Genomic DNA, 24,517 nt, shown 5'->3' with positions numbered 1-24,517 from the left:
ATTTAAAATGAGAAAACAGGTCATGGTTCAACAGCCTTGGAGTCAATATCTGACCACGCCCCACAAGACAACAAGCTGCCGACAACAAAGCCATGTCCATCTCAGTGTCCACTGTCCTAGCACAATGCCTGGCACAAGGACGCACTCAAGTATCTGATCAGTGTACGGGTGGGTACATGAATGAAATGTCTGCTCCAAAACACGTCAGTCACAGTAGCCTTCGGCAGGTCATCGCTCTGAGCACCTGAAAAGTGGTGATGACACCAGTCTTGTGGGGCCCTTGTACCTATTAGAAGGCACATTAAGGGCATATCAATATGCCAGTTGGCATATTCTTGGGACTTAGCAAATGGTACTATCATTGTTATTCTCAGTTAAGTTCATGTTTCAAAAATCCATGATACTGAAAGTTCTAAGAGGTTTTAGTTTTCAACTGAAATCGTCCAGATTTACAGATGTGATGAGATTTGAGAGGTCCCTTGTACTTTCATGTTACCTCAAAAATACTCCTTTGCTGGTCTCTCTTGTTAAAGACTCTCATTTTATGAGGCACGAACTGTTGCTTCACATTGTCATGACAGGGAACGTCTCTTCTATCAGGAGAAATGTGAGCTGGAACTGATCTCCCTAGTATCAGAAAGCTCTTCACAGCAAGCTTTTCTCAGCAAAGTAGAGCAATGAGCTGTGTTACCTAAAGGTGCTGGATTGGAAACGACTTTAAAAGGAATTCCTCAGCTACCAAAAGCCCTACAGCAATTCTAAGATGGTTAACAGATTTGGGCTGGTGAGAAATAGGGAGAGAGAAGGGATTCTCTGTGGAAGAGTCTGGCAGTGAGAAGAACAGTACCTTTCCAGAGGGAGCCAGGGCTGACAGAAGGGGCATGAGTATGGGTGTGTGTGTGTATGTGTTAAAAAAACATGGACAGGGACTTCCCTGGCGGTCCAGTGGTTAAGACTGAGCTTGCACTGCAGGGGGTGCGGGTATGATCCCTGGGTGGGGAACTAAGATCCCACATGCTGCGCGGTGTGGCCAAAAAATTAAAAACAACAACAACAAAGAGATCCTACAAAATATTTTCCTCTCCACAACCCCCTGCAGAAACATGCCTGGGAAGACCCTGCCTGCAGGGGAGAAGGGTAGAAGGCTCTGGAGCAGCTGTCTGTGCCTAACAGCTACCTCGCCCTCCCCTGCAGGATCCCAACAGACTGACCTGGTGACTTGCGACTTTGAGACCAGCCTGCATGACTGATGCTCACACCCTGACAGTATTCCCTGAGGTAGCAGAAGCACTTCCCACCTCCTAACACTCTTGAGTCTTGTGAATATTCGAGCAAACAAAATGAGTTTAGGTTTCAATAGATCCCCCTGTCAGCCTGGTGGCATAAAAAAGAAAAGCTTCGTGTTGAACCTTGGATCTGCCTATAATCAACTCCATGGGGTCATGATTCAGATTTTGGCAGTAAAGGCTTTCCGACTGCTTTTTAAACAGGGGGAGGAAAGCAGCAAAGGCAAGAGGAAAAGGGGAAATGGGACAGGAGGCTAGAGATGGGAGAGACTGAGCTTTTTTATATGATAAAATTCTGACTTCCTAGCTCAGATCAAGAACTTCACAGCTTAATATCTGGTCCTCGAGCTAAGTCCCGTCCTTAAGTAGCACCATCCTAAATTACAATACCTCCAGGGATGAGAAAATAGCGAGGTAAAAAAAGCCAGCAGGAAAAAACCAGAATTTCACTTTTGTGGGGTGTAACTGGCTTTTCCTTTTGTTTGTTTCTAAAATATGTGTTTTAGAGAATAGCAGTGATAGGGTAATCCCTACTTGCTCTAACGGAGGCCCCATTTACTATCTGAGAAGAGGATTAAGTATTTCTCGCCTGTTTAGAAGCCTTTTATAGCTATGCAACCCTAAACCAATACTCAGAAGGTGATACTTTTGTTTACACCATACATTCCTTTTAACTCGACAGACATTTGGAAAACTATGCTAACACCTCAGAGGACATAGGACGGCCTGACCTCTGGGGGATGACATGGTTGGGAGTAAGGATAAAGCTGGATGTGTGACCCGGGGCGACTCACTCAGCCTCTCTGTGCCTCAGTTTCCCCAGAGTCAAAATGGTGTGAACAACACTAGCTACCTCGAAAGAGGGCGGTGCGGATTCCATGAGTTAATCCATGTGAAGTGATTAGAACAAAGCCTGGCTCCTAGTGAGTCCTCAATAAATGTCAGCTACCACCACTAGTGCACGAGGGTACTTTCACAAACTAAGAAAGAACTTGGATTGTCATAAATCCTGGTTTGCATGGACAGTCCAGGGTTAGGCCTGTTGTCCCAAAGTCATTTTTAATAGTAGCCTGTTTCTCTTTCAAACGTGTCCTGGTCTGGACAGTAAGTTACCAGGTCACCTTAATTATCACTCAAAAGATATGCAAATGCAAGCTATTTTACAAGAAGAGGGGATAAGAGAAAGATATCAAAAAGGGTTTGTTGGGACTTCCCTGGTGGCACAGTGGCTAAGAATCTGCCTGCCAAGGCACGGGACATGGGTTCGAGCCTTGGTCTGGGAAGATCCCACATTCCGCGGAGCAACTAAGCCCGCGAGCCACAACTACTGAGCCTGTGCTCTAGAGCCTCTGAGTCACAACTACTGAGGCCCCCGTGAATAGAGCCCGTGCTCCGCGACAAGAGAAGCCACCGCAGTGAGAAGCCCGTGCACCACAACGAAGAGTAGCCCCCGCTCACCACAACTAGAGAAAGCCCACGTGCAGCAACGAAAACCCAACGCAGCCAAAAATAAATAAATAAATAAATAAATTTTTTACAAAGGGTTTGTTTTAAGGTCCTAAAGAAGCAGCAAGGATAGAGCTGTTGTTTGTATTTTTGCTGTTGTCATTGTTTGATTTTTAAACTAAGGATACTTTTAAGAGACGAAAGGAAATAAATAGCCAGTAGAAAAGGAGAGGCTGCCAGGGGGGTAAAGAAGGGGGTGAGCTCGGATGGAAAGCCCAACTGTGGAGGCCTGCGGGGAGGAAGGCCAGAACCCGGCTCCATCTCAGTCACCCGGAGAGTAAAGAGTAAGTGATGGTCGTGAGGCCTTGAAAATGACTGCGTGTGAGCTCTTTGTAGCATTTTTTAAAGAAAGAATAGAAGTGGCTTCACAGTGATACTCTGCCCAAAAAGGCATCACTGCCCATGAGGCCGACTGGCACACAAAGCCAGAGACCAGCACCCGGTGGGAGTGGTTGGGAAGGGTTTGAGGCTCTTCAAGATTGAAAGTTCCACAGAAAATGGATGAATAGCAGGGATTTCTCTTTTTCTCCCCTTTTTCTTTCTTTTATTTATTTTTAAAATTAATTTTTATTGGAGAATAGTTGCTTTACAATGTTGTGTTAGTTTCTGCTGTCCAGCAAAGTGAATCAGTTATATGTATACATATATCCCCTCTTTTTTAGATTTCCTTCCCATTTAGGTCACCACAGAGCATCGAGTAGAGTTCCTTCCCTGTGCTATACAGGAGGTTCTCATTAGTTAGATTCCTTGTACTTCTGCCACCAGAAACTCAAGGTTGGGCTACGGGTTTATAAAGGACCAGCCAACAAGCAGCACTCTCTCACAGGGAAACCCATGTCCTCTCCCTGACACGTACAAATACACACCCTACCTAAGAGTGCTTTACAACATAAAGTGACAGGCTCTAGACAGTCAAAAAGAGAGAGGACAGTTTTAATAACTTCGCTAAGAGCTCCAGTCCTCTCTGCTGTCTCATCACTTGAAATTCCTTTACAGCTTTACCCGTTTACTTTTTTTTAATAAATTTATTTATTTATTATTTTTATTTTTTATTTTTGGCTGCGTTGGGTCTTCATTGCTGTGCGTGGGCTTCCTCTAGTTGCGGCGAGCGGGGGCTACTCTTCGTTGTGGTGCACGGGCTCCTCATCGCAGTGGCTTCTCTTGTTGCAGAGCACAGGCTCTAGGCGCGTGGGCTTCAGTAGTTGTGGCTCACGGGCTCTGGAGCGCAGGCTCAGTAGTTGTGGCGCAGGGGCTTAGTTGCTCCACGGCATGTGGGATCTTCCCGGACCAGGGCTTGAACCCATGTCCCCTGCACTGGCAGGCGGATTCTTAACCACTGCGCCACCAGGGAAGCCCCCCCATTTACTTTTGATTAGGCGTCACTAAAACGTTCTAATTCTTTAACTGTATCAAGTTGAGCTGTGTGCGAGGCTGAGGAAAATGCCACACTAAGTCTTCCATGACATCACGTGGCTGATAGATCTGACACAGGCTGCAAGGAAGGTGCTCCCCACTTCTGCTGTGTTCAATGTCTCCCTCAAGGTTCCCAGGCTAGAACTGCAGAACCAGTATTTCTTCCCAAACAGGCTACAGACAGTTCAAGAAATGTGTTGTCAACAAGAGGTTTTTCTTTTTCTTTCTTTCTTTTCTTTTTTTTTTTTTTTTGCGGTACGCGGGCCTCTCACCGCTGCAGCCTCTCCCGCTGCGGAGCACAGGCTCCGGACGCGCAGACCCAGCAGTCACGGCTCACGGGCCCAGCCGCTCCGCGGCATGCGGGATCCTCCCGGACCGGGGCACAAACCCGTGTCCCCTGCATCGGCAGGCGGACTCTCAACCACTGCGCCACCAGGGAAGCCCCAACAAGAGGTATTTATTAATTGACCAAACCAAAGGCTGGGCTGGCACAGTGAGAAGAGCAGAAGATCAGGAGGTCGGGAAGCTGCGACACAAGAACTGGCTCTGTCCCTACAGTCACAGGGCAGTGTTCTCACATGGGAAACACCTACGTGGCTGGGCTACCATATGAACTAAACACATCAGCATATGGAGATCCCAGGCATGCTGTCGGCACTCAATACACGTGGGCAGCCTCCTGCTCCTCTCCTGGAAAATACCTGCTTGGGATCATCAGATTATCTAATAAGGCCAAATGGGCTGATTAGATCAAGTGAGATTCAGACTTTATTTTCTTTCATCAACTCAGACTCTCTGGCTATAACCTAAATCCCAAGGTCTGAAATAGTTTTTAGGATGTTGCATTTTAATTTGCTGAGGTTCAACCATCAGAACTTGAGCCCCTACTGTATACAAAGCACCCTGCTGGTTACCGTGGAGGTGGGGGTGGGAGTTCAAAGAGGGGAAGAGAGCTGCATCTGAGTTCTAGTAAGAAAGGCAGGATGGGCCAAGTGTTCAAATCTTGGGAAGGTGGAGTGCCTCCCAAGGATGGAGAAGCGCTGGAGTATGTGGCATTTGAGCAGAGCTGTGACAGACAGGTAAGACTTTAAATTTATACACACATATGTGTGTGTAAACTCATTTGATGCTTTCGGGTAGCATTCTAATTTTTAGACATTGTCTCTTCCACTGATAAGCACAAACCATGTGAGAATTTAATTCAGTGAATTAAAAACATTGGTTAGATCTATCGTAAGAAAAACGCAAACAGAGAAGGGTACAGGTGTGTTAGTAAAACTCCTGATTGGGCACCAACTTCTTGCTCTGATAACTTGCAAGTAAAAGAAAGAATTAAGCACTTACTTTGCTTTTCCTTTGATTCTATTTGAGGGTAACCAAAGAACTCTAGATGATGAAGGAAAGCAAATTGTACAGAAGAATTTCAGCCAATAAATGTGGAGGATGGTGGAAAAGCCACCCTTTTACCACTTCTAAGGAAACGCTGGATCAGGCGAGGATCAGCAATGCATGAAACCATTAGATGAAAGGCTGATGAGGAGCCTGACAATGCAGGTAGGTATCAGGCTGCCACAACCTGCACTTCCTGAACCATCCTGGCATCACTAATACTCGGTCATCCACACACTGTCGAGTACCCGGGTGTGAGGCGACATGAAGCTCACTGCGATGCCTGCAGAGTTCACTTGCCAAAACATTTAACCTGAATCTAGTCAAAGCTCTAGGGTCAACTTCCACTTACAGCAAAGATGAGGGACCAAGGAAATAAACTAAATGACACCACAAGGGCTTCCAGAATGTGGGACATTTAACGAAGGGCTTCCAGAATGTGGGATGGTTAATGAACAGCTGACCTGGTTTCTGCAACGAGTCACTGACTTGAAGTGAATTGGAGGCTGGGGAGAGGGTGGATGGCTCTCGATTAGGACAAGTAATACTCGACCCTGGTTTGTATCCTGATGGAACAGGTCATGTAAAATGACACTTGGGAGACAATCAGGGAGATGGGATTATAGCGGGGTATTGGGTGACACTGAGGAATTATCATTTGTTATTGTGATAACGGGATGTGTTGATGTAAAAAAAAATTTTAAACAGATGTGCACTGAAGTATGTAGGGGTGAAATGACACGATGCTTGACATGTGCTTTAAAATATCCTATCACCTAAAAACAATCATGGCAAAATATTGATAAATATGAATCTGGATAATGGGTACATGGGGGGGAGGTCATTCTAATGTTTTCTATGTTTAAGTAAGTTTGACAATGTCAATTTTTTTAAAACCTCCTGATGTGGATCCGTGGTAACACTGAATTCACTTTCATATGTGCATTTCATTTCCCATGTAAAGACACTGGATTTTGAACTGATACTCAGATGTTCACTGAATGAGTGGAAAAGGCATTTAGAAGAGTTTTCCTGTAGAAAGCCTTCACACACATGAATCCCAAAGTGTGCTCCAGGTACCAGAAGCATTGGCATCACCTGATTACTTGTCAGAAATGCAAGAACCCTCATTGAGTTCCTGAGCCTCACCCAAGACCCACTGCATCAGAAACTCTGTGGTGAGACCCAGCAAGGTGTATCTTAAGCCCTCCAGGTAATTCTGATGCAGGCTCCAGTTTGAGAGCCGCTACTTCAACACATTGAGTCTTGGGAGATGCCTCTTCTTGAAGGACACCTAAAAAAGCTTTAATATTTAGATACTACATTTTGGGGGAAAACCCAGCTTAGAGATAATTTTATAGACTTAAAACATTATAATATTTTGCATGGATGGGAAAAAATATTTCAAAACACTGCTGTCCATCATTCCACATTCCCGGCTATTGAAATTTAAAAAAGAATTTACGCGGCGCTTTGTTTACAAGATAGTTACTGGTCATCACGGCACGTTTGTGCAAGACGTGGGTGTTTCGTGTTGTGATGACCCTTCATACAGATGGCCAGCAGGCGTTTGTCAACCAGGAACTAGATGGAACAGTTTGTCTTTGAGAAGCAGTTGAGTGAGGTAGCTCAGCTGGCTACGGTGTAACACTGGCCCAAGGTCAGGGTTCCAAACCCCACTTAGATCAGACAGCTTCACTTCATAATGTAGCCCTAACTATAGGCCTAGCACCTATATGCTCCAAACCAATGCGGGAGAAGCCCTGTCCACCAGGCTAGAGAGAGTGGGAGGACTGCAAATCCAGGGCGAGGAGGACAGCTGAGTCCAAAGGTAGGACCACAGAGTGACTTTCAACAGATCCAATGCATCTGGTATCACAAATAAATAAATACAAAGGCCACCCCACAATGAACAGACTTATTCCCTGGTCAACAGGAGTATGGATTGCACCCAGGGATTCATGGGTCATCTGAGCATTTACAGAAGTCTCACTGCCAGCTGTGCTTCCTTGATCTTGTCCAGTGGTCATCTACATCAGAAGCACCTGGAAGGCTTGGTCAAAATGGACTACTGGGCCACAGCCCTGGAGTTTCTGATTCTGTAGGAGATTTTGCACATTTAACAACTACTCAGGGGATGCTGATATTGCTGGTCCAGGGACCACACTTTGAGAATTGCTTTCTAGACTTGATCCTGCACCTGAATTCCACTGGATTCATTCCTTTTAATAGCGAGTTAGTTCCTTCTCATCAGAGACTTTGCCTTCCCCATAGTCTATAAAACTAAGTATTGGGCTGGGAAAACCAACCTGTGACACATCAAGAAGAGGTGGGCGTAGACCTGAAATTCAGAAGTTCTTTAAGCATGTCGGGCTGGGCCAGTGGCAGCATGGCCTTGGTCCTGTCCTCAAAAGCTGACACTATTCCTGCAGCCCTTTCTCAGATGATTTCTACAGAACAACAGAGAGGACCCGGGTGCATGTTCCCAGGCCAGCTTTTGCCACACATGCAAACGGTCCCCAGCACTTGAGACTCCTCTCTCCCCAGTTCAACCCTACCTGCCTGCCACCCTCCCTGTGCTAGGATGTCAGCTGTTCACCTGTATGGAAATGACAGCTGCTCGTCACGGTCTACCTGAGAGGCCTCTCTTGCCGCGGTAACGAGCGCGCCATTTCCAAAGCTGTCATTCTCTGGTGTCAGCACAACCCACTGTTCAAAGGTTTGCTGTGACATGAACCAGGCAGCGCCGTGACTGTTATTGTCATGGACTCCTCTGTGCTCCGACATCGACGGCAGCTGCTCGGAGCCCAGGGTTTGTTTCACCCAATTATTTGTTTGTCACTTGGAAGCCCAAGATGTCGAGCAGGTATCGGGGAGGTATTTTTGGCCTGATGCACCGGAGGAAAGCATAATGAGGCCCTCAGGTGAAGGTCTATTTTGTCAGTTAGGTGGTAGGATGATGTGCAGCTGAGAAGCCGGAGTAGCAATTAGGATATTTGAATAAGATAAGATACCTGGCAGGATGCTGAGAGCGCTCAGAAAGTCCGCCTTAACTTTTAAAATGTTAAAGAAAACCCTGGGAGTAGGCAGTTTTCAAGTTTGTCCTGGAGCGAATAGGGGAGGAGGAGACAGGAGAGCTCCTTCCTCCACCCAGAGGCCCTGAGAAGGAAAGGGCTGAAACCAGGCACCAGCCTGACCCAAAGGTGTGTTCTGGGCGGGTGAGGCTCTGGCCAAACAGGGGTCCCGGGTCATTTGGGCAAATATCAGTTGCCCCCGGGAGGGGAGGCCAAAGTGGAAATGGAGCGCCATCTTCTAACCAGTTCTCCCCGAGTTTCCTATTTAAGTCAGGGCTTTGCACTTCCCACGGGAGCAGAAATGAAATTGATGTGATGTCTAACATCTTGGGAAAAGGCCATTGAATAGGGCCACGTGGCCCCTACAGCCAAGTGCAAAAAACAAACCCACATCATTTAGTTTGATTAGATATTCAACTGAAGCCCAGAGCAGCAGCGCCCCTGCTTCTAATCCAGGAATCGGTGTCTCAGACTCTCAGCGTCTCGTCAGTGACGTTCTTCCTCTCTGCAGCCATCAGTCTCGGAAAATAAGGGCGATGGTCCAGACAAACCTAATTCTCCTAAACAACAGGCGATGGATCTGTTAACCGTAACATGAACACAGCTCCTCCTTGAATGCACTCACAGTTTCAGTCTGTGCCAGCTCTCGGGCAACGGCAAGACACTGAAAGTACTGTTTCTTTACTCTGGAACAAACCTTTCCCCAACAGACACGAGAAGCCTGTGAAGAAAGCTAAAATCCAGCAAACAGCAAGGGCCGTATTGGGAGAAGAAGTTGATATTATCATCACCTCGTAGCCAATAAAAAGTAGGAAGGAAGATTGCTTCAGTCCAGGAGGCCTAGATTAACTTCTGAAGAAGCAGAGCTCTGATGAATTGCTTGGTGCAGACTCTGCTGACAGCTGAAAACAGATGGTGAGGTGGTGACATTCTCTTGATGATCGAGAATGGTCCACCCAAGCCTCGTTTCAATTCACAGTTGGTGAAATGAGTCACTCTGTAGAAAAAGAGGCCTCTTGCCAGCTTGCCTCCGGGCTCTCCAAAGCAGGGCCTTGCTCTGCTATGGAGCCCTCAGCCCTACCTTCTTCTAACCTGTAGCAATCCCCGGCCTTGGAACCGGCCATTCAAGTCAAGTACAAAGGAACCGGGCAGCTAGGTTCTCCATACTCTGGGCTTTTGTAAACATTTACTAAGCAGATAAAACACCTCTTTAAACACCACTCCAAATACAAACCCGCAGAGGAGGAGGACGCCGCATTGTTATTCTAATTCTGGAGGGAGGTTAATACCTAACAGCTGGTATTCAAACGGTAGCATCTCACTCTCTCCCCTGCCGCTCCCCCGGAGGCTCCACCCCTTCCTGCCTCTCAGATGCTCCCAATAGAGATGGAATCTCCAGGAGTGAAGAGAGGTTTCTGCTCCCCTATTCGTGCCCGTAAGTTCAGGACTGCAGTCATGACAGTCCTGCCAAATGCGAGTGTCCACAGTCTCACTCACAGCACTCTGGGAAATATATGCCCTCTGCACAAGCTTCAGGCTCTAGAAGGACCTAGAACACCCAAAGCAGACTCTGGCCTTTAGACCAGGATGGGATCTTGGAGTCTACCCAACTTTCTCAAGTTAACGAGAAAACCTAGTCTAACGGAATGATTTGCTCGTGGTTACAAGCAGCCCAGCTCAGCCTTCAGCCTGGATCTTCTGTAACAAAAAGCTGTGGTACATCCTGCCACCTCCGTGCAGCATGCCAACCTGGCAAACATTTAAGCAACAAAATCTAACTGAGGAAACATGAAATCAAGAGGCCCTATTGATAGGCTATACACAGACCTTTACAATTCTCCCCCAAATCTTTTCAATAGCTTAACTAATTTAACAAAAAAGACAGCATCAATTTTTACAATGGAAAGTTCTAAGGGGCAGGGTTTAGTCTTACTGTGAGCACAAGCTGGCACATCTGTGGCCACAGAACCCCTCTCTGAAAGGGTGACATCGTCTGCAGTGTGATGGCTGGTCTGCTTCTGCTTTGCTGACCCGTCAGGGCTCACCTTGGATCAGCTTTTCCCTCCCCAAAAGGTCTTAAGGCTTCTTTCCCATTACACCATTTAAAAAGTCTCTTCACGAATCTTAAAATATATTAAGCTCTTATGCTTCTGGTCATTATGTTTAATGGGATCTGTTCACTGCTGTATCTCCTGTGCCTTTTACGGAATCAGCGCTCAACAATAATTTTTTTTAAGATTTTTTTTTGATTTGGACCATTTTGAAAGTCTTTACTGAATTTGTTACAATATTGCTTCTGTTTTATGTTTTGGTTTTTTGTCTGTGAGGCATGTGGGGTCTTAGCTCCCCGACCAGGGATCAGACCCACACCCCCTGCATTGGAAAGCAAAGTCTTAACCACTGGACTGCCAGGGAACTCCCTCAGTAATAACTGCTGAACAAAAGAATTCATGTCAATATGGCTTCCACTTTCTGCCAACTGAAGGAAGAAACCGAATGAACCCTGACATCATTCACTTCACAAATGACAAATCCAACCCCAGAGGAAGACTCCTTGTCAAACCCAAGTCTATGGATGAAGTTCATGGATAAAGAAGCCTGCAGAGATCAGCCCAAGAAGTCCAGCAGAGGACAGTCCACACTTGGAAAAATCAAACACTGGTATAAAACGAAAGGAATTACATGGCTGGGCTTTTGGTGAGAGGAGCTTTACTATGGAAAAGCCTTCCCCGGCTGTAAACAGATAATGAGAAAATGATGTAATCCTGGCTAAAATTAGGTTTCAGTGTTACTCTTCTGAGAGATGTGAAAGGTGATAGATAAGAGGGGGGAATGTTTTCCAAGTGGGTTTTAAAGGCATCGCAATCTAACCGCCTCCCACATCAGCCTATTAACACGCACACTTGAGACATTTCCCTCTCCAAAAGGACTCTCTGAAAAAGCAATGATGTGCTCTCCACCTCCTCCTCTATAAGACAAGGTTTACGAGGGTCAGAAAAGATTTGAGCACCCACAGAACATTACTCCTTATTTAACTGGCGCCTCTCCCACCTCGGCATGGATTGGCCTCATGCTTACATAATCGGTTGCTAGGGAAATGCCCTTGCTGGAAAATCCTAACTCACTTCTAATAAAGTCTGGCTGAAGAGTAACAGTCGGTCCACTTACAGGCACAAGAATGGGCGTGGAGAGTGGAAATATGGAAACATGTCTTAGTAGAAGGGAAGGAAATCAGAGATGTCTAAAGTTGAGCATCGCTGCAATGCAGTCACCATGATGCTTTGGGCAGCACCTGCTCAGATCACTGTGGGCATCCTGGAATGCCAGACCCCCCACTGTCAAGAGAATGTTCCTACTAACTTCCAGGGAACATAGAATACTTTGGAACGGCATGGTGGAAAAAGTCCTAGGGACTTGTTCTGGCCAACGAGATGGCTGGAAATGCCCAACACCACAACCAAGCTGAAACTTTAAAGAGCTGTTCTATGATTCTGTCTCTACTCTTTTCCTTTTACTAAGATAACCACGATGAGGGCTGCTTCTCTAGCCTGGGTCCCAGAATAAAAACAAGGGGAACCACAGCTGGTCCGCAGCTGACACCTGATATGAGACCTTTGTTGCTGTAAGCTCTGCAGCATAATGTGCCACAGCAGATGAATAGAGGCCCTATTACGTGATACAGAAGGGCAAAGACATCTCTCCAGAACAGCCGTGCCAGTGCACTGGGTGCTGAACACCGGTAAAAGATTTATAAGAGGGACTTCCCTGGTGGTGCATGGGTTAAGAATCCGCCTACCAATGCAGGGGACACAGGTTTCAGCCCTGGTCTGGGAAGATCCCGCGTGCCACGAAGCAACTAAGCCCGTGCGCCACAGCTACTGAGCCTGTGCTCTAGAGCCTGTGAGCCACAACTACTGAGCCCAGGTGCCACAACTACTGATGCGTGCCTAGAGCCCGTGCTCTGCAACAAGAGAAGCTACCGCAATGAGAAGCCTGCGCACCGCAACGAAGAGTAGCCCCCCGCTCGCTGCAACTAGAGAAAGCCCGCGCACAGCAACAAAGACCCAACACAACCAAAAATAAATAAATTTTAAAAAAAGATTTATAAGAGAAAAGCATGTGGAACACGGCAGCTCTTTGCCCTAAGCTATTCTAGTGAACACAATATTAAATTTTATTTATTTATTTTTTGGCCGTGTGGCTTGTGGGATTCTCAGTTCCCCAGCCAGGTATTGAACCTGGGCCGTGGCAGTGAAAGCCCAGAATCCTAACCCCTAGGCCACCAGGGAACTCCCAATATTAATTTTTCAACTCCTGGATTCAGTTAATGCTGAGAGGTTTGCTCAAATGGAGAATTCTGCACGTCACACACACAGCAACCTGACAGAGGACCCCACTAAGGATTGGCCCCTTCCACTCCTACCCACAGGCTTCGGGAATTGGTGAGAAAACATTTCTAGGAGGGGAACCAAAGGCACAGCCACTTATGGACACCTGTCCACTTGGAGGTAAAATGAACCTCCAAATACCAATTGATGGGCCACCTTACATAAGCAGGCTTTAGCATGCACTTTCCCAGCAAGTCCAGACACCCAGGCAATTGATGGAAGTCAAGTCTATGGGTGGGGTGGGGGAGTGGTATAGAATATCTGAATTCGGGCCCAAGATCTCTTTGGTGAATTCATGAAGTGGGTCCTCAATTGAGAGCCACTTCTACTTTCTTAAAGCATAGACTGGGGAAGTAGGTAAAAGATTTTGATGGTTGCCCCAGGCTAAATCAAAGACAGCTGAGCAAAAAGTTCAGGCACCATGAAATTAATCAAATCCCTGTTGCACCCGCTCCACCATTGGTTCAAGAATAAACTGGTAAAAATTCGAAATGCACGGAGATTACTTGAGTGGGAATCAATCATTCTTCCACTGAAAACTTTTGACATTTCCTTATACAGCATATTCACTGGATTCATAATGCACCAAAGTTGCTTCCTGAGACTGAGCATTGCTGGACTGAGTAATTGAGACAAATTTTGTTAGTTAAATAAATTCCAGGCAAGTGCATATTTGACTTACGCACGGGAAAGGAAAGAATTCTTATGTAAGCTGCAACACAATAGAGTTTTATCTTATCTGAGGAACTTACTGCCGCTCGCCTGTGTGTGTTTTAACTGCCAAAATAAAATAAATTGAATCAGCTCACACATGATAACATGCTCTTTCCTAACTCATACTAATTGCCTGGCTAATTGATGTTTGTTGAACTTTCTCCATTTCATTGAGTGATTAGGTACAAAGCTAACAGTTGACATCTGTAGGCGCTTAACTGGCGTCTGTAATTACTGTTAATGTTAAATAATTGTTAGTTAATTGGAGTGGTAACTGAGTGAATGGAATCCAGATTGTGAAGCAAAAAGAAACCTAGTTAAATAAACATACATTTTCAGAGAAAACAACATTTTTGTGCAGTTGTCAGAAACCAGAAATAATCCAGAGGCCACGGGATAGCCACCAGCTTCCTCCATGCAGGAAACTCTCCAGGCCTGAGGCTGACCCCATGCACTTGAAGGTTGTTACCAGTGAGGGGACCCTTTGTCATTTAACGGTTCTCATTAAAGACTCTCCAGAACTGATCTGATATTTTTTGTGCCAAATGTCTATCTACTATGAATGTAGATTACTTTCTGAGACAGCGAATTTGACGTCATTGCCTAAACGAAGCACTAAATATGAACAGAATGAAAAGTGATGCTGATCAACATTCAAGATTCTTTGCTAATATTGCCAAGTATGGAGAAAAGTCTTTCCAAGAACAGCAGCAATCAATCAATAAAGTAAGGGAAGAGCGTTTTGGTGGGCTCAAAAATAAACAGTGGCATGTGATCATCCGACTAAAAGAATGTTACCCTGTAATCTGCTCCAGCTCACAGGGGCGCTCAGGACCAGGAGATCTGGCCTACTTTTATCTGGAAAAGTGGCATCGCTGTCAAAGTTCTACTCCAAAGACACCATCAAGATCAATTCAGATGCTCGGAATATCTTCCACCCCTTGAGCTAAAATTCCAGTAAGTGGATCCAACATTTACCCAGGATTCCCCACCATACTCACGAACAAGGTCAGGGAGAGACCAGGTAGCAGTTGATGGAAAAATATCTGGAGGGAAACACTTTCTGACCACATGGAATCTTTTTAGACCCTTCTCGGTGGTTTCACACTAAGATACAAGGTTTCTGTTTCCAAGAATTCTCAAGGAATAATTCTATACAACAAATTCTGTATGTAAGAGTCTGGCTCCTACAGGAAGGTCAATTTCCATAACAAAAGGAGCTGATTACGTGCTCTCTGCAGTGTGGAGTGGGAGGGAAAACCCAACCACTCACAACTCCTTTGTCTTCAATCAAGCACCAATTACCCTTCAATAGTATTTCCCCTGTATCAGACATCTCTATCCTCTAAAGACCCAAGAAAACGCTCTGAAACTACAAAAAGGATCCAGAGAAGGAAAAATAAAGAATGAGTGACAGTCCAACTTTCCCTTATGTAGGATTTAAGACAGTACAAAAATGGGACTAATTTATACAGGGTAAAATGGGCTCAGTTTACTCTTCTGCACGTGGGGAATAAGCTTTATGTCATGTTCTCCTTACAATGAAACCCAAGACACTACAAGGAATTGTAAAATGGTCTCCATATTTTTATTATAATTGGATTTTAAACGCTATATCTTTTTTTTAAGAAAGCTATCCCCCACTCAATTGCATTGTTTTCACTTACATAGAAAGCACAGAATTGTCACCAAACCAAGGAATTCCCCCTTTATGTCTAAACTTGATGAATGAAGTGAGATCATCGCCATGATTTTATTACGTAATCAGTTACTGAACCTCAACCCACCAAGCAGCATCTCTAGTAACTTTTTTCTCACTTCATCTCAAATCTCAACCGATTTTTTCCTTCTATGCTGGTGATAAAACCATATTGTCAAAGATACCCAAAGGCCTTACTAATCTAAAGGCTCCAACCTCATCTGTGTCCCATGGAAACCCTCGGCACAAAATCGACCCCAAGAAGAGGCCTGTGTGTCCACTAGTAGGTCTGGTGGGGCCTGGGAAAGGAAAACCAGCCCTGGTCAGAGAGAGCTCAAGGTGGCCCCAGTGTTCCGTCTGGCACTCATCATGGTGAGTGAGTGTCCACCAGAGTCCCCACGGCTGACCTGGGGGAGGGGAGGTGGGGTCCCACCCGGGAGGGTGGGTGGCTGCTCCTTTGCTGTATACGTTTCAGTAGACGGGGGTGCTCACGGCAGAAGGGAGCACAAATCAGGGGCCTCATCCCTACCTGGGTCATACCCCACCCCAGCTGTCTGGAAACACGCAGCTCTCTCACAGTTAGCTCAGGGCACCTCTCCCCAGGAGGGCCGACATTACCACAAGACGAAGATGAAGGCCAGAGAAGGGGTGAGAGTGATGGGGTGAAGTACACCACCTGGCCCCTCTCATCTCTAACTTGCCTTAGCTGCAGGACAGATCCAGGAAAAGAGGCAATTCAGGGCCTTTTCTCTACCCCTAAACTAGACCGTGGACCTACACCAGGGCTGGCAGGATAGTCATGTCTACTAAGTACTCATTTTCTGCATTTCTGCCTATATATGAAAGTGGCAAAACCTCTGAGAAATAGGACCTAGCGTAGGTAAAGAAGGGTAATAAATACTGGCTGTACACACTGCATTGACTGACAAGTTAGTTCCTTTTAAGGATAAACAGTCTAGAATTTGGGGTACAAATCCTACTGCTCCTACAGCAGTTCAACCAACTAAATCTGGACAAGAACTTAGTCTCTCTCTGTGTGTCTCTGTCTCACTGGGAAAATTAATTTTTTCTTTGGCAGATGGTTGAGTCACAAAGACAGAAGGATTCATAAAATTCACATGAACATCCTGTAAACATTTAAACACATAAAGATTAAATAAGGCAACCAGGACCTTGATTAACGTTAAACTATTTTTTTATGTCTCCAACCCTAAGCCCTGCAACTTGAAGGTTCATCTCCCAGCCCCTCTGGACAAGCTCACTTCTCACTGGGCATGTCCTGTGTACATGCAAGCACACACCGTTTGATTAATTTGTTCCAAAGTGGGAAATAAAAGGCGTCAGAAGGAAACAACTATTGGGAACTCCTAAACACAAAAATCTTGCTGGTCCTCTATTAAATTGGACAGACTCTACAACACAGAGAGAGTCAAAATAAAATCAAACAGGCAGAAGGGATATAAAATGTGTTCATGGCACCTACTCTGCTTCAGCCCCTCCGCCCCTCCCCAGCTGTTTTATCCCCACCAGAGACGTCAGCCCAGGACTACGTTTTGCTATGATTGAAAATTCTGACCTAAAGAGGCGAAACGACTTACTCCAGCTCACCAACAGACTGATGGGACTTGAGCCACGGCCCCTGCTGCTTCAGCCAGAGCCCCATCCCCCAACCGCCCAGCCCAACATCAAAGCTGCGCACCCCACGCCCCGCCGGCCGGCCTCACCACAATCAGCTTGTGAGATTAGCACTGCCCTCACACAGTGAAATTTTATGGACCAAATCTGCCTGCCACCGGGCTCCGAAGCGTAATCTCGCCAGCGGCTGAAAGCCACACTTCTGGAAGGCCAGAGCCCAGTGGGGCTGCTGAGAGGGAGAGGTGATGTGTAGCTTTAAACATCCGGAGGAGGAGGAATACACGTGTCAGCTTCCCTGCCCTGGTCAGACTGTTCAATAAGCCGAGGCTTTGAAGATCTTCCCAGTGGTGTTTGTTACCTGGTATAAACTTGCCCTTTCTTACACCGCTTTTTATTGCTCTTGGCTAAGAATACTGGACAGAGACGGGAGACCTGACTTGCAGGCGGGCAGGCTGCTTTGCAGGAGAACTTGAACTTGATGTGCATGAAGCTGACAGTTCCTTGAAGGCCTTGCCAACCATCCATCCAGTAAACACTGCCACTACCCAGAGTAAAAACAGACCCAAACCCACATGCACATAGCAAGACTCTCTGCACCTGTCTTGAAGCAATTATTGACGTTATCACTATACAATGAATCTCTTTTTGAACTTGTTTTCCTGATATTTAGCAGTTTGAATACTAATCCCCTTAACAAAACTGCCCCCATGCTTCCCCCCTCCCCGGCCCCCCCTTTAATCTCTTTCTCTCCAGGGAGGAGGGCGGGTGCTGGATACCAGTCCGTCTACTTTGCAGCACCTGGATTTGCATTGATTCCGGCTCTTGTCATTCATGTTACCAACAGGAATTAGCATAAGGCATTAAGGGGGAAACTCTGGAGGAGAAAAGAAAGGCCATTTTGATGGAAATAAGGGGCAAAGGAATAATCTGCCATCAACTAAAATGCTTATTTGTGTATGGTTTCCCAAGCAGAGCTTAGCAAAAAGCCTATGTTGATTTTAGTGTACACAAAGAAACCTTAATCCTTTCAAGGCAACTAAATCACCCCCAGAAAAGCAGCTCAGAAGAAAGGCACCCTGTCACGATGACTATTCACAACCAAAGAGATGCCACAAATCACACTCTGTAAGTAAACAAAAATAAGAATGTGGGAGACGTTTGATTGGAAAAGGGGAGGGGCCGGGGGAGCAGGAGGGAAGAGGCAGGGGGACGAGGGTGATGCCCGTCACCAATCACTCCTCCTCGGCCCTGAAGGGAGCCTTTCAGCCCCGTGAGGGCAGCGGGGCCTGAATGCACGTCCCAGAGCCAACTCTCCTGCCAGGCCTGATCCCAGAGAGGGGAAACGCATTCCAAAACTTTACAGCAAGTTAGCAGAAGAGAGACACGGTCATGTGGGCTGGAGGTCCTGGGGAGGCGGTGGGGCAGGGTGTCACCGAAACACAGAGGACCTCCTTTTGGTGAACTGTCCTGCCTCAGGCTCCACCTCCTCGTATCCTGCAGGGACACACGACCTTCTACCCAACCTCTTCCCTTCTCAAAATGAGCAAGAAACAATTATGTATCTTTCCATTTGAGCCCTGTACGCTGTGAAGTGCAGCGTATCTTCTTTTATTGGGCTTTAGCATTATGGACAACAAATTTATACAAACTTTCAGTCCATCAAAATATATGATGAAACATAAAACTGGAATACTCCATTATGCAATAATAAAAGATAAAATTCAATATGACAATAATTTTGGGAGTAACAGCAATCACATAAGCATGTACACCTAAAGGGGACTCTAAACATAATGTACTATTTAAAGCTGCAGTTGGTTCAAATTCTAAAATAATCTGGGAGCTCAAAATAACTGCACTTGGAAACATGTGTGACCAACCAGCTAGCAAAAATGCTAGCCAAGGCAACTATAGAATGCCAAGGTGGTTTCATATTTCACTTCATGAAGGCCCAACCCTGTTCAAGCTACCAAGTATCTTCCATGTAATACAGAACGAGACCACGACAAGAAGCATACATTCTGTATTTAGCGATTACCACGCAAGCACCTACAACAGGTTCTACAGTGGAGAGAAAGAGATCAAATAATTTATATGATTTATACCTTTCAAAGTATACACCACTGTAAAGCCCGTGATTAGAAGCTCCCTTAAATTTCATCATTTCCAACAATACTGCTACAAATGAAAATTGCCCAGAAACCTATTGGCAGTGATTTAAGATAAGTTTCCCCTTAATGTATTGCTATATCACTAGCCTCTCTTACTCTATATTGCAGAAAGTAATGGGATGGCACATATTTTAATTCTGCCCTCTTGATCGTTTATTACTTTTACAGAAAGTCCACAGCAGAGTAAGGCTTGCTTTATGACTATAATGCTGTGAATTCTAAACATGCACTGATTATTAGAGTCTGCAGTACAAATCAACGATTTATCATTCTCCAACTGCTGGGTAGTTGATAAGTAACAAAGTTAAGGCATCTTGAGAACTATTATTCTCCATTACCACTTCCTACATTAAATGAAAGTCGCATGGACAGTAGTCATTTCTTAGTCAAATCAATTTAAGTAAGGATTCAATATATTCTTTTAAAATAAACTGTTTTTGGATGCAACACAAAAGCACACAGATTCTGTCTCAAGCAAAAATACAAATTATGAACCGTAGCTCCAGAGTGAAAAGGGAATGACCACTGTTCTTTATGCTTTCATCTCGACAACGGAGCAAACAGAAAAATAAGCTATTGCTCGGATTTAAGGAGTCTTACCTTTGTTTACAATAACAGTATTGAAGAGTTTTTCAGAGCTGGCATCTGAGGCCTGCAACACAAGAAGGGGAAAGAAAGCATTACTACTGTCATTAATTTTGTCATCACCATCATCATTACGATCATTTTAAATCAATTTTACTATGTTTTAGAAAAGCCTAAAGAGGAAAGCGGCAATTTCCCCCATCTTCCATAAGGTGGTGCTGGTTGACTGCGTGAGCCAGACCTGCAGTGCAGCTATTTGCTGAGGGAAGAAAAAAAATCTGATTTTAAAAACGTGTCCTTATTAGACATATTATCTGTGCAAAACATATTTCTATGAGATGATACACAAAGCAATTCAGCTCATTCGCATAATGATTTTGCAATTTCATTGACAGATCATTATTTTGGAAACGGTACTTTTTTCATATTTGCAGACATGCCGTATTTTTCAATTTTCTCTCACAAACTAGAAATGCCTATTATTTAATGCTAAGCTTCTCCTCACTAAAAAGTGTCAACCACCACTCCCTGAAATTCATTTTTAAAGATTTATCTGATGACCCCAAGATCCCTGCCCCCTGTGGTAACGACGACCTTGGTGTTGAAATGAAAGCCAGCCGACCTGCCCAGCAACCCGACACTACACACACCATCAGCATTATTTCCTTTCCATTTTCTAGAAATCACGTCTGCTAATTATTACAGTGGCTCCAGGAACGTGAAACAAGCCTGTTTAAACAGCAAGAATACAGGCAATTTAAATTACACACTAATGTTCTGGAAAATCAACATGAAGTCTGTTTGGAGAAAAATGTTATAATGTTTCAGAAGCACTGTATTTCTAGAATTTGAAAAATTAAAAACTAAACTTAAAAATTAAGCAGCTCCATTATATAGTAACTTGATGATGTATATGCATTTAAAGTTATAATGGCTATATTATATTTATGCTGTTCTTGCTACCCAACCCTTGTAAGAAATCACTGGTCTTCACACTTTATGCACAGAAATGCATGTTTTGACAAAGCGAAGCAGAGAACGGCGAATAAATCTAGAAGAAATAAAAGAAATAGGGTGTGGGGGAATCTGAAATACAACATATTCAGACTCTGGAGCTGGTTTTGGGGGACAAAGAAGATATTCAATTTAGTCTTTTTGTGTTATGTTGATAAGGATGAGATATTCCCGAGTGTTATCTGAGGAACAAGTTCTAGTTCTCAATGCAAGTGATACAGAACGACATAAAATATTGTCATTATGACTATTTTCCCCTTTATTTTAATTCTAATCTGCCTACTGTAAGCGTGATTCCAAAGATTAATAGATCAAGAAAAAAATCAATGTATAGCATGTACAAAACAAGTGTTGAACTCTATACAGTTATACATAAGCAGTTTAAAATAAAATAAATCCTTGATAGATGTTTTCTTTTATTTTTCCTTTTTATTTTTATTTATATTTTTGAATAAAAAATATGCTGAGGGCCTTCTTGACATTTTAAACATAATTAAATAAAACTGCATATTACAGTAGCTTTTCCTGAAAATAAACCACCAAAATAGTGTTGCACAGAGGGGGAAACAAGATATGCATTAAACAAATCAAGAATACTGAGTTATAGAAGCAAAAATTACAGGAATAGTGTTGTTATATTGTAATATTAAGTGAGATGTCTAGGAACACGAGTTTCCCAGCTAAAAACTTGGAGATAAGAGCATTTCACCATTCCTTGATGAAAAAGTGTCTCTTAGTTCAAATTGGAATGGCTACAGTAAATTCATAGCTTAAACTACAGTTGATATGTTTAAAAGGAAAAAAAAGGGGGGGTTGTTAATTCATTTTACCAAATTGAAATAACCCCTGCAGATTTGGGGACTACCTATTAAAATGAGCCTACCTGGCCCAAAGCACTATAGAAACAAAGTACTGTACCGTCAATGCAAAAAGCATGGGTGAGGAAAAGGTTCTTGATCCAGCTTTTATTTACACTTGGGGTATGTGTGTGTGTTAGAGGGGGGGGAGAGAGAGAGATCAAACTGGACAGAAGCTGTAGGTGAAGAGGCCCTCTGGCTGTCTCGCACACCCTCCTTGGGGCTGCTACCCTTGTCAGCTCCACTGGGCTCCACACCACATTCTCAAGTAGCCAGTTAAGTGATCCTTATGTCTGAAGCGAACTTAGAGGATGTGATTATACAATGCCAACCGGTAAGTTATTAAGGAAATGAGTCTGACAGGATATTCAGAGTGACTTAGGAGTAATGCTCTCTAATAAAAGCTTTTCCAGCCCTTTAATTTTCTGATACATGTCACAAAGCCGTTTTGTAACTGGTAAGGGTAAGGGGGGCGGGGGTCCTCAAAAAGGCCTCCATGGAAAAACACCCCAAAGAAAATGACAGCAATGGGACTTAGGCTAATCATAAAATGCTATGGATCCCTTTCTCTCCCATCCAGGTGGTTACAACTATGGCTGACCACTGTCCTGAAAAGTCAGAATAGAGCTTCTCAGCCAAAGTCTTAAGCAGGAACTACAAGGAAATTCTTTGCTTTTTCTCGATGAACTTTCAAATTTAACTTGTGCTTTAAAGCATTTGTACAAATTTGTGGCTTCTTGGATCTTAATCTTTGGCGTGTTTTCTTTTTCATTGTTTTTTAGGAAAAAGTGTGAAATTCCTTATATTACCTGGACCATTTTCCTGGCTGATTTTTTTTTTAAATCAGGGTCGAGTAATGGAAACGTGGTGAGCCAAGGGTTAGCCGGCGAGCACAGCTTTTCCTTCTCTCCTTTCTTAATACGGGGGCACCTTTACATACTAAAGATCTTTAGCTTTTGCTCGCCATTTCACTTCATCCCCCTCACTCGGTTTTGGAGGATGAGGGCGTTAAGTGGCTGCACCTAAAAATGATAGAAAAAAACAAAGCTCTCTTTTGGCTGCTTTTTATTTCGGGGGGAGGTGGAAGCAGATTTTTTTTTAAATGCTGAAAAATTACTAGACGCCGTAGTTGGTGTTTAAAGAAAAGTTAAATAAGTCAAACGGATTGAAGAAAGGAACACAGAGAATGAGGAAACGAAGAAAAGCCTTCCGAGGAGACAGGAGTGGGACGCGCGGCTGCTCGGGTTCGAGGTCCACCTTAATTCCCTTCGGCCGCGGACCCCGGGCACGGCCCTCTGCACCCGCACGAGGAGGGGCTTTCCAACAAGAAAAGAGAAACCTCCTCGAAACTTAAGCGCGAGTTCTTTCCCCAGCTGCCGCGATCCCGAGCCCAGATCTCCTTTCGCTTCCCTTGGCACCGCGTGCGGGCCAGGATCCCGACCTCGGCGCGGGGAAGCGGTACCCCGGGAAGCGGCAGCGAGCGCAGCGCCAAGGTCTCCAGCCCGAGCGGGCGCAGGCCGCGGCCCCAGCCGGAGGCAGGCGGAGCCCCTGGGGGCGGGTGGCGCCGGGGCGGCTCCGGTCCCCGGGCACGACCGCACAGCTCCGGCCGCCCGAGCCCGGCTGGCCAGGGGTGGAAAGTACAAAGGCGGGCGACCGGGCCGCGGAAGGAGGGAGGGCGGCCGGGCCGGCAGGAGGGAGGAGGGATGGGTGGCGGCGGGGGGCTCGGGCGCGCCAGACCCGCCCCTACCACCCCTGCCCGCCGACCCGGCCGCCGCAACAAAAGACCCCCGACCCGCCGCCTCCCTTCCGACTGCGGGCGGCGAGCGAGGGAGCCGCGCCCCCAGGGCTGCATTACCTGATCGCAAAGGGTTAAGCGGTCCTGTCAGCCCCAAGTTCATGGTTTGGTTCCTGAGCAAGGCTCACGATGGGGGATCGTCAGAGACCAGGGGGAAAACCAGCCAAACACGAAGAGAAAACGCCCAACTCCGACCGGGCTCGGTCCGCGCCAGTCTCTCCTTTCCAGTCGAAAGTCTGAAAGCGGATGCACGCGAACCAAATCCGTACGAACGGCAGCTCCGGGGCGGCCGAGCGCCAGCGCCGCGCACACATCCAGAGCGGCCGAGGCCAGGCGGGCAGCGGGCGGCCGGGAGGGAGCGCCCGGCCCGCGCTCGTCCGCTGACTCCCGGCTGCTCCTGAGGAGCGCGGGGCCGGCCGGGCACGGCGGGGACTCGAGGGGCGTCCCGGGCGGGCCGGCGGGCGGGGGAGGCGAAGAGGAGCGAGCGGCCCTAGCCGCGGCCGCGGCGCGCAGAGCTAAGAGCGAGGCGGCGGCGGCGGCGACAGGACAAAGGAGACCATGTGCGGAGGGGAGGAGGGAGAGGGAGGAGGAGGAGGAGGGCGCGCGGCGGCGGCGGCTTCTCCCCGGCGGCCGCCTGGGGCTCCCCGACTGCCGCTCCCGCCTCTCCAGCAGCACTGCGGGCCGACCGGTCCCGGTCCAGCTGCCGCCGCCGCCGCGGCGCTGGAGGAGACGCTCCGGGAGTCTTTATTCGGAGCCGATCTCGCCGGCGCGCGGCGCGGGCGGCGTTGCAGCGTCCGGGACGCCGGGCGGGCTGCGCGGGGCCGGAGGCGCCTCCCGGCCGGAGCTCGAGGGCCGGCGGAAAGCGCCCGGGGCTGGCTCGGCTCCGGCCCGCGCTCCGCTCGCGGGCGCCTGCCTCTCCCGCCGGCTCGCCGCTCAAGTGAACTCCATCGGCGGCCGGCGCCGCGGGCTCCCTGGCTGGACGGGTGGCGGG

The 24,517-nt window shown here is 46.4% G+C and overlaps 1 protein-coding gene across 4 annotated transcripts in view; it reads right to left on the bottom strand.

Annotated features, from left to right (window-relative positions):
• AUTS2 (activator of transcription and developmental regulator AUTS2) overlaps positions 1-24,517 on the bottom strand; it is a 1,143,092-nt gene that overhangs the window by 66,452 nt on the left and 1,052,123 nt on the right. For all 4 annotated transcript variants that reach the window (XM_060078085.1, XM_060078086.1, XM_060078087.1 and 1 more), the window contains one exon: positions 19,876-19,927. In XM_060078085.1, the coding sequence (XP_059934068.1) occupies positions 19,876-19,927 (52 nt within the window). The remainder of the gene's footprint in view (positions 1-19,875; positions 19,928-24,517) is intronic.

This window comes from Mesoplodon densirostris, chromosome 16, assembly GCF_025265405.1.
Source record: "Mesoplodon densirostris isolate mMesDen1 chromosome 16, mMesDen1 primary haplotype, whole genome shotgun sequence".
Classification (NCBI taxonomy): domain Eukaryota; kingdom Metazoa; phylum Chordata; class Mammalia; order Artiodactyla; family Ziphiidae; genus Mesoplodon; species Mesoplodon densirostris.
The sequence above is the reverse complement of the archived record's forward strand: the minus strand, read 5'-3'. Positions and strand labels throughout refer to the sequence as shown.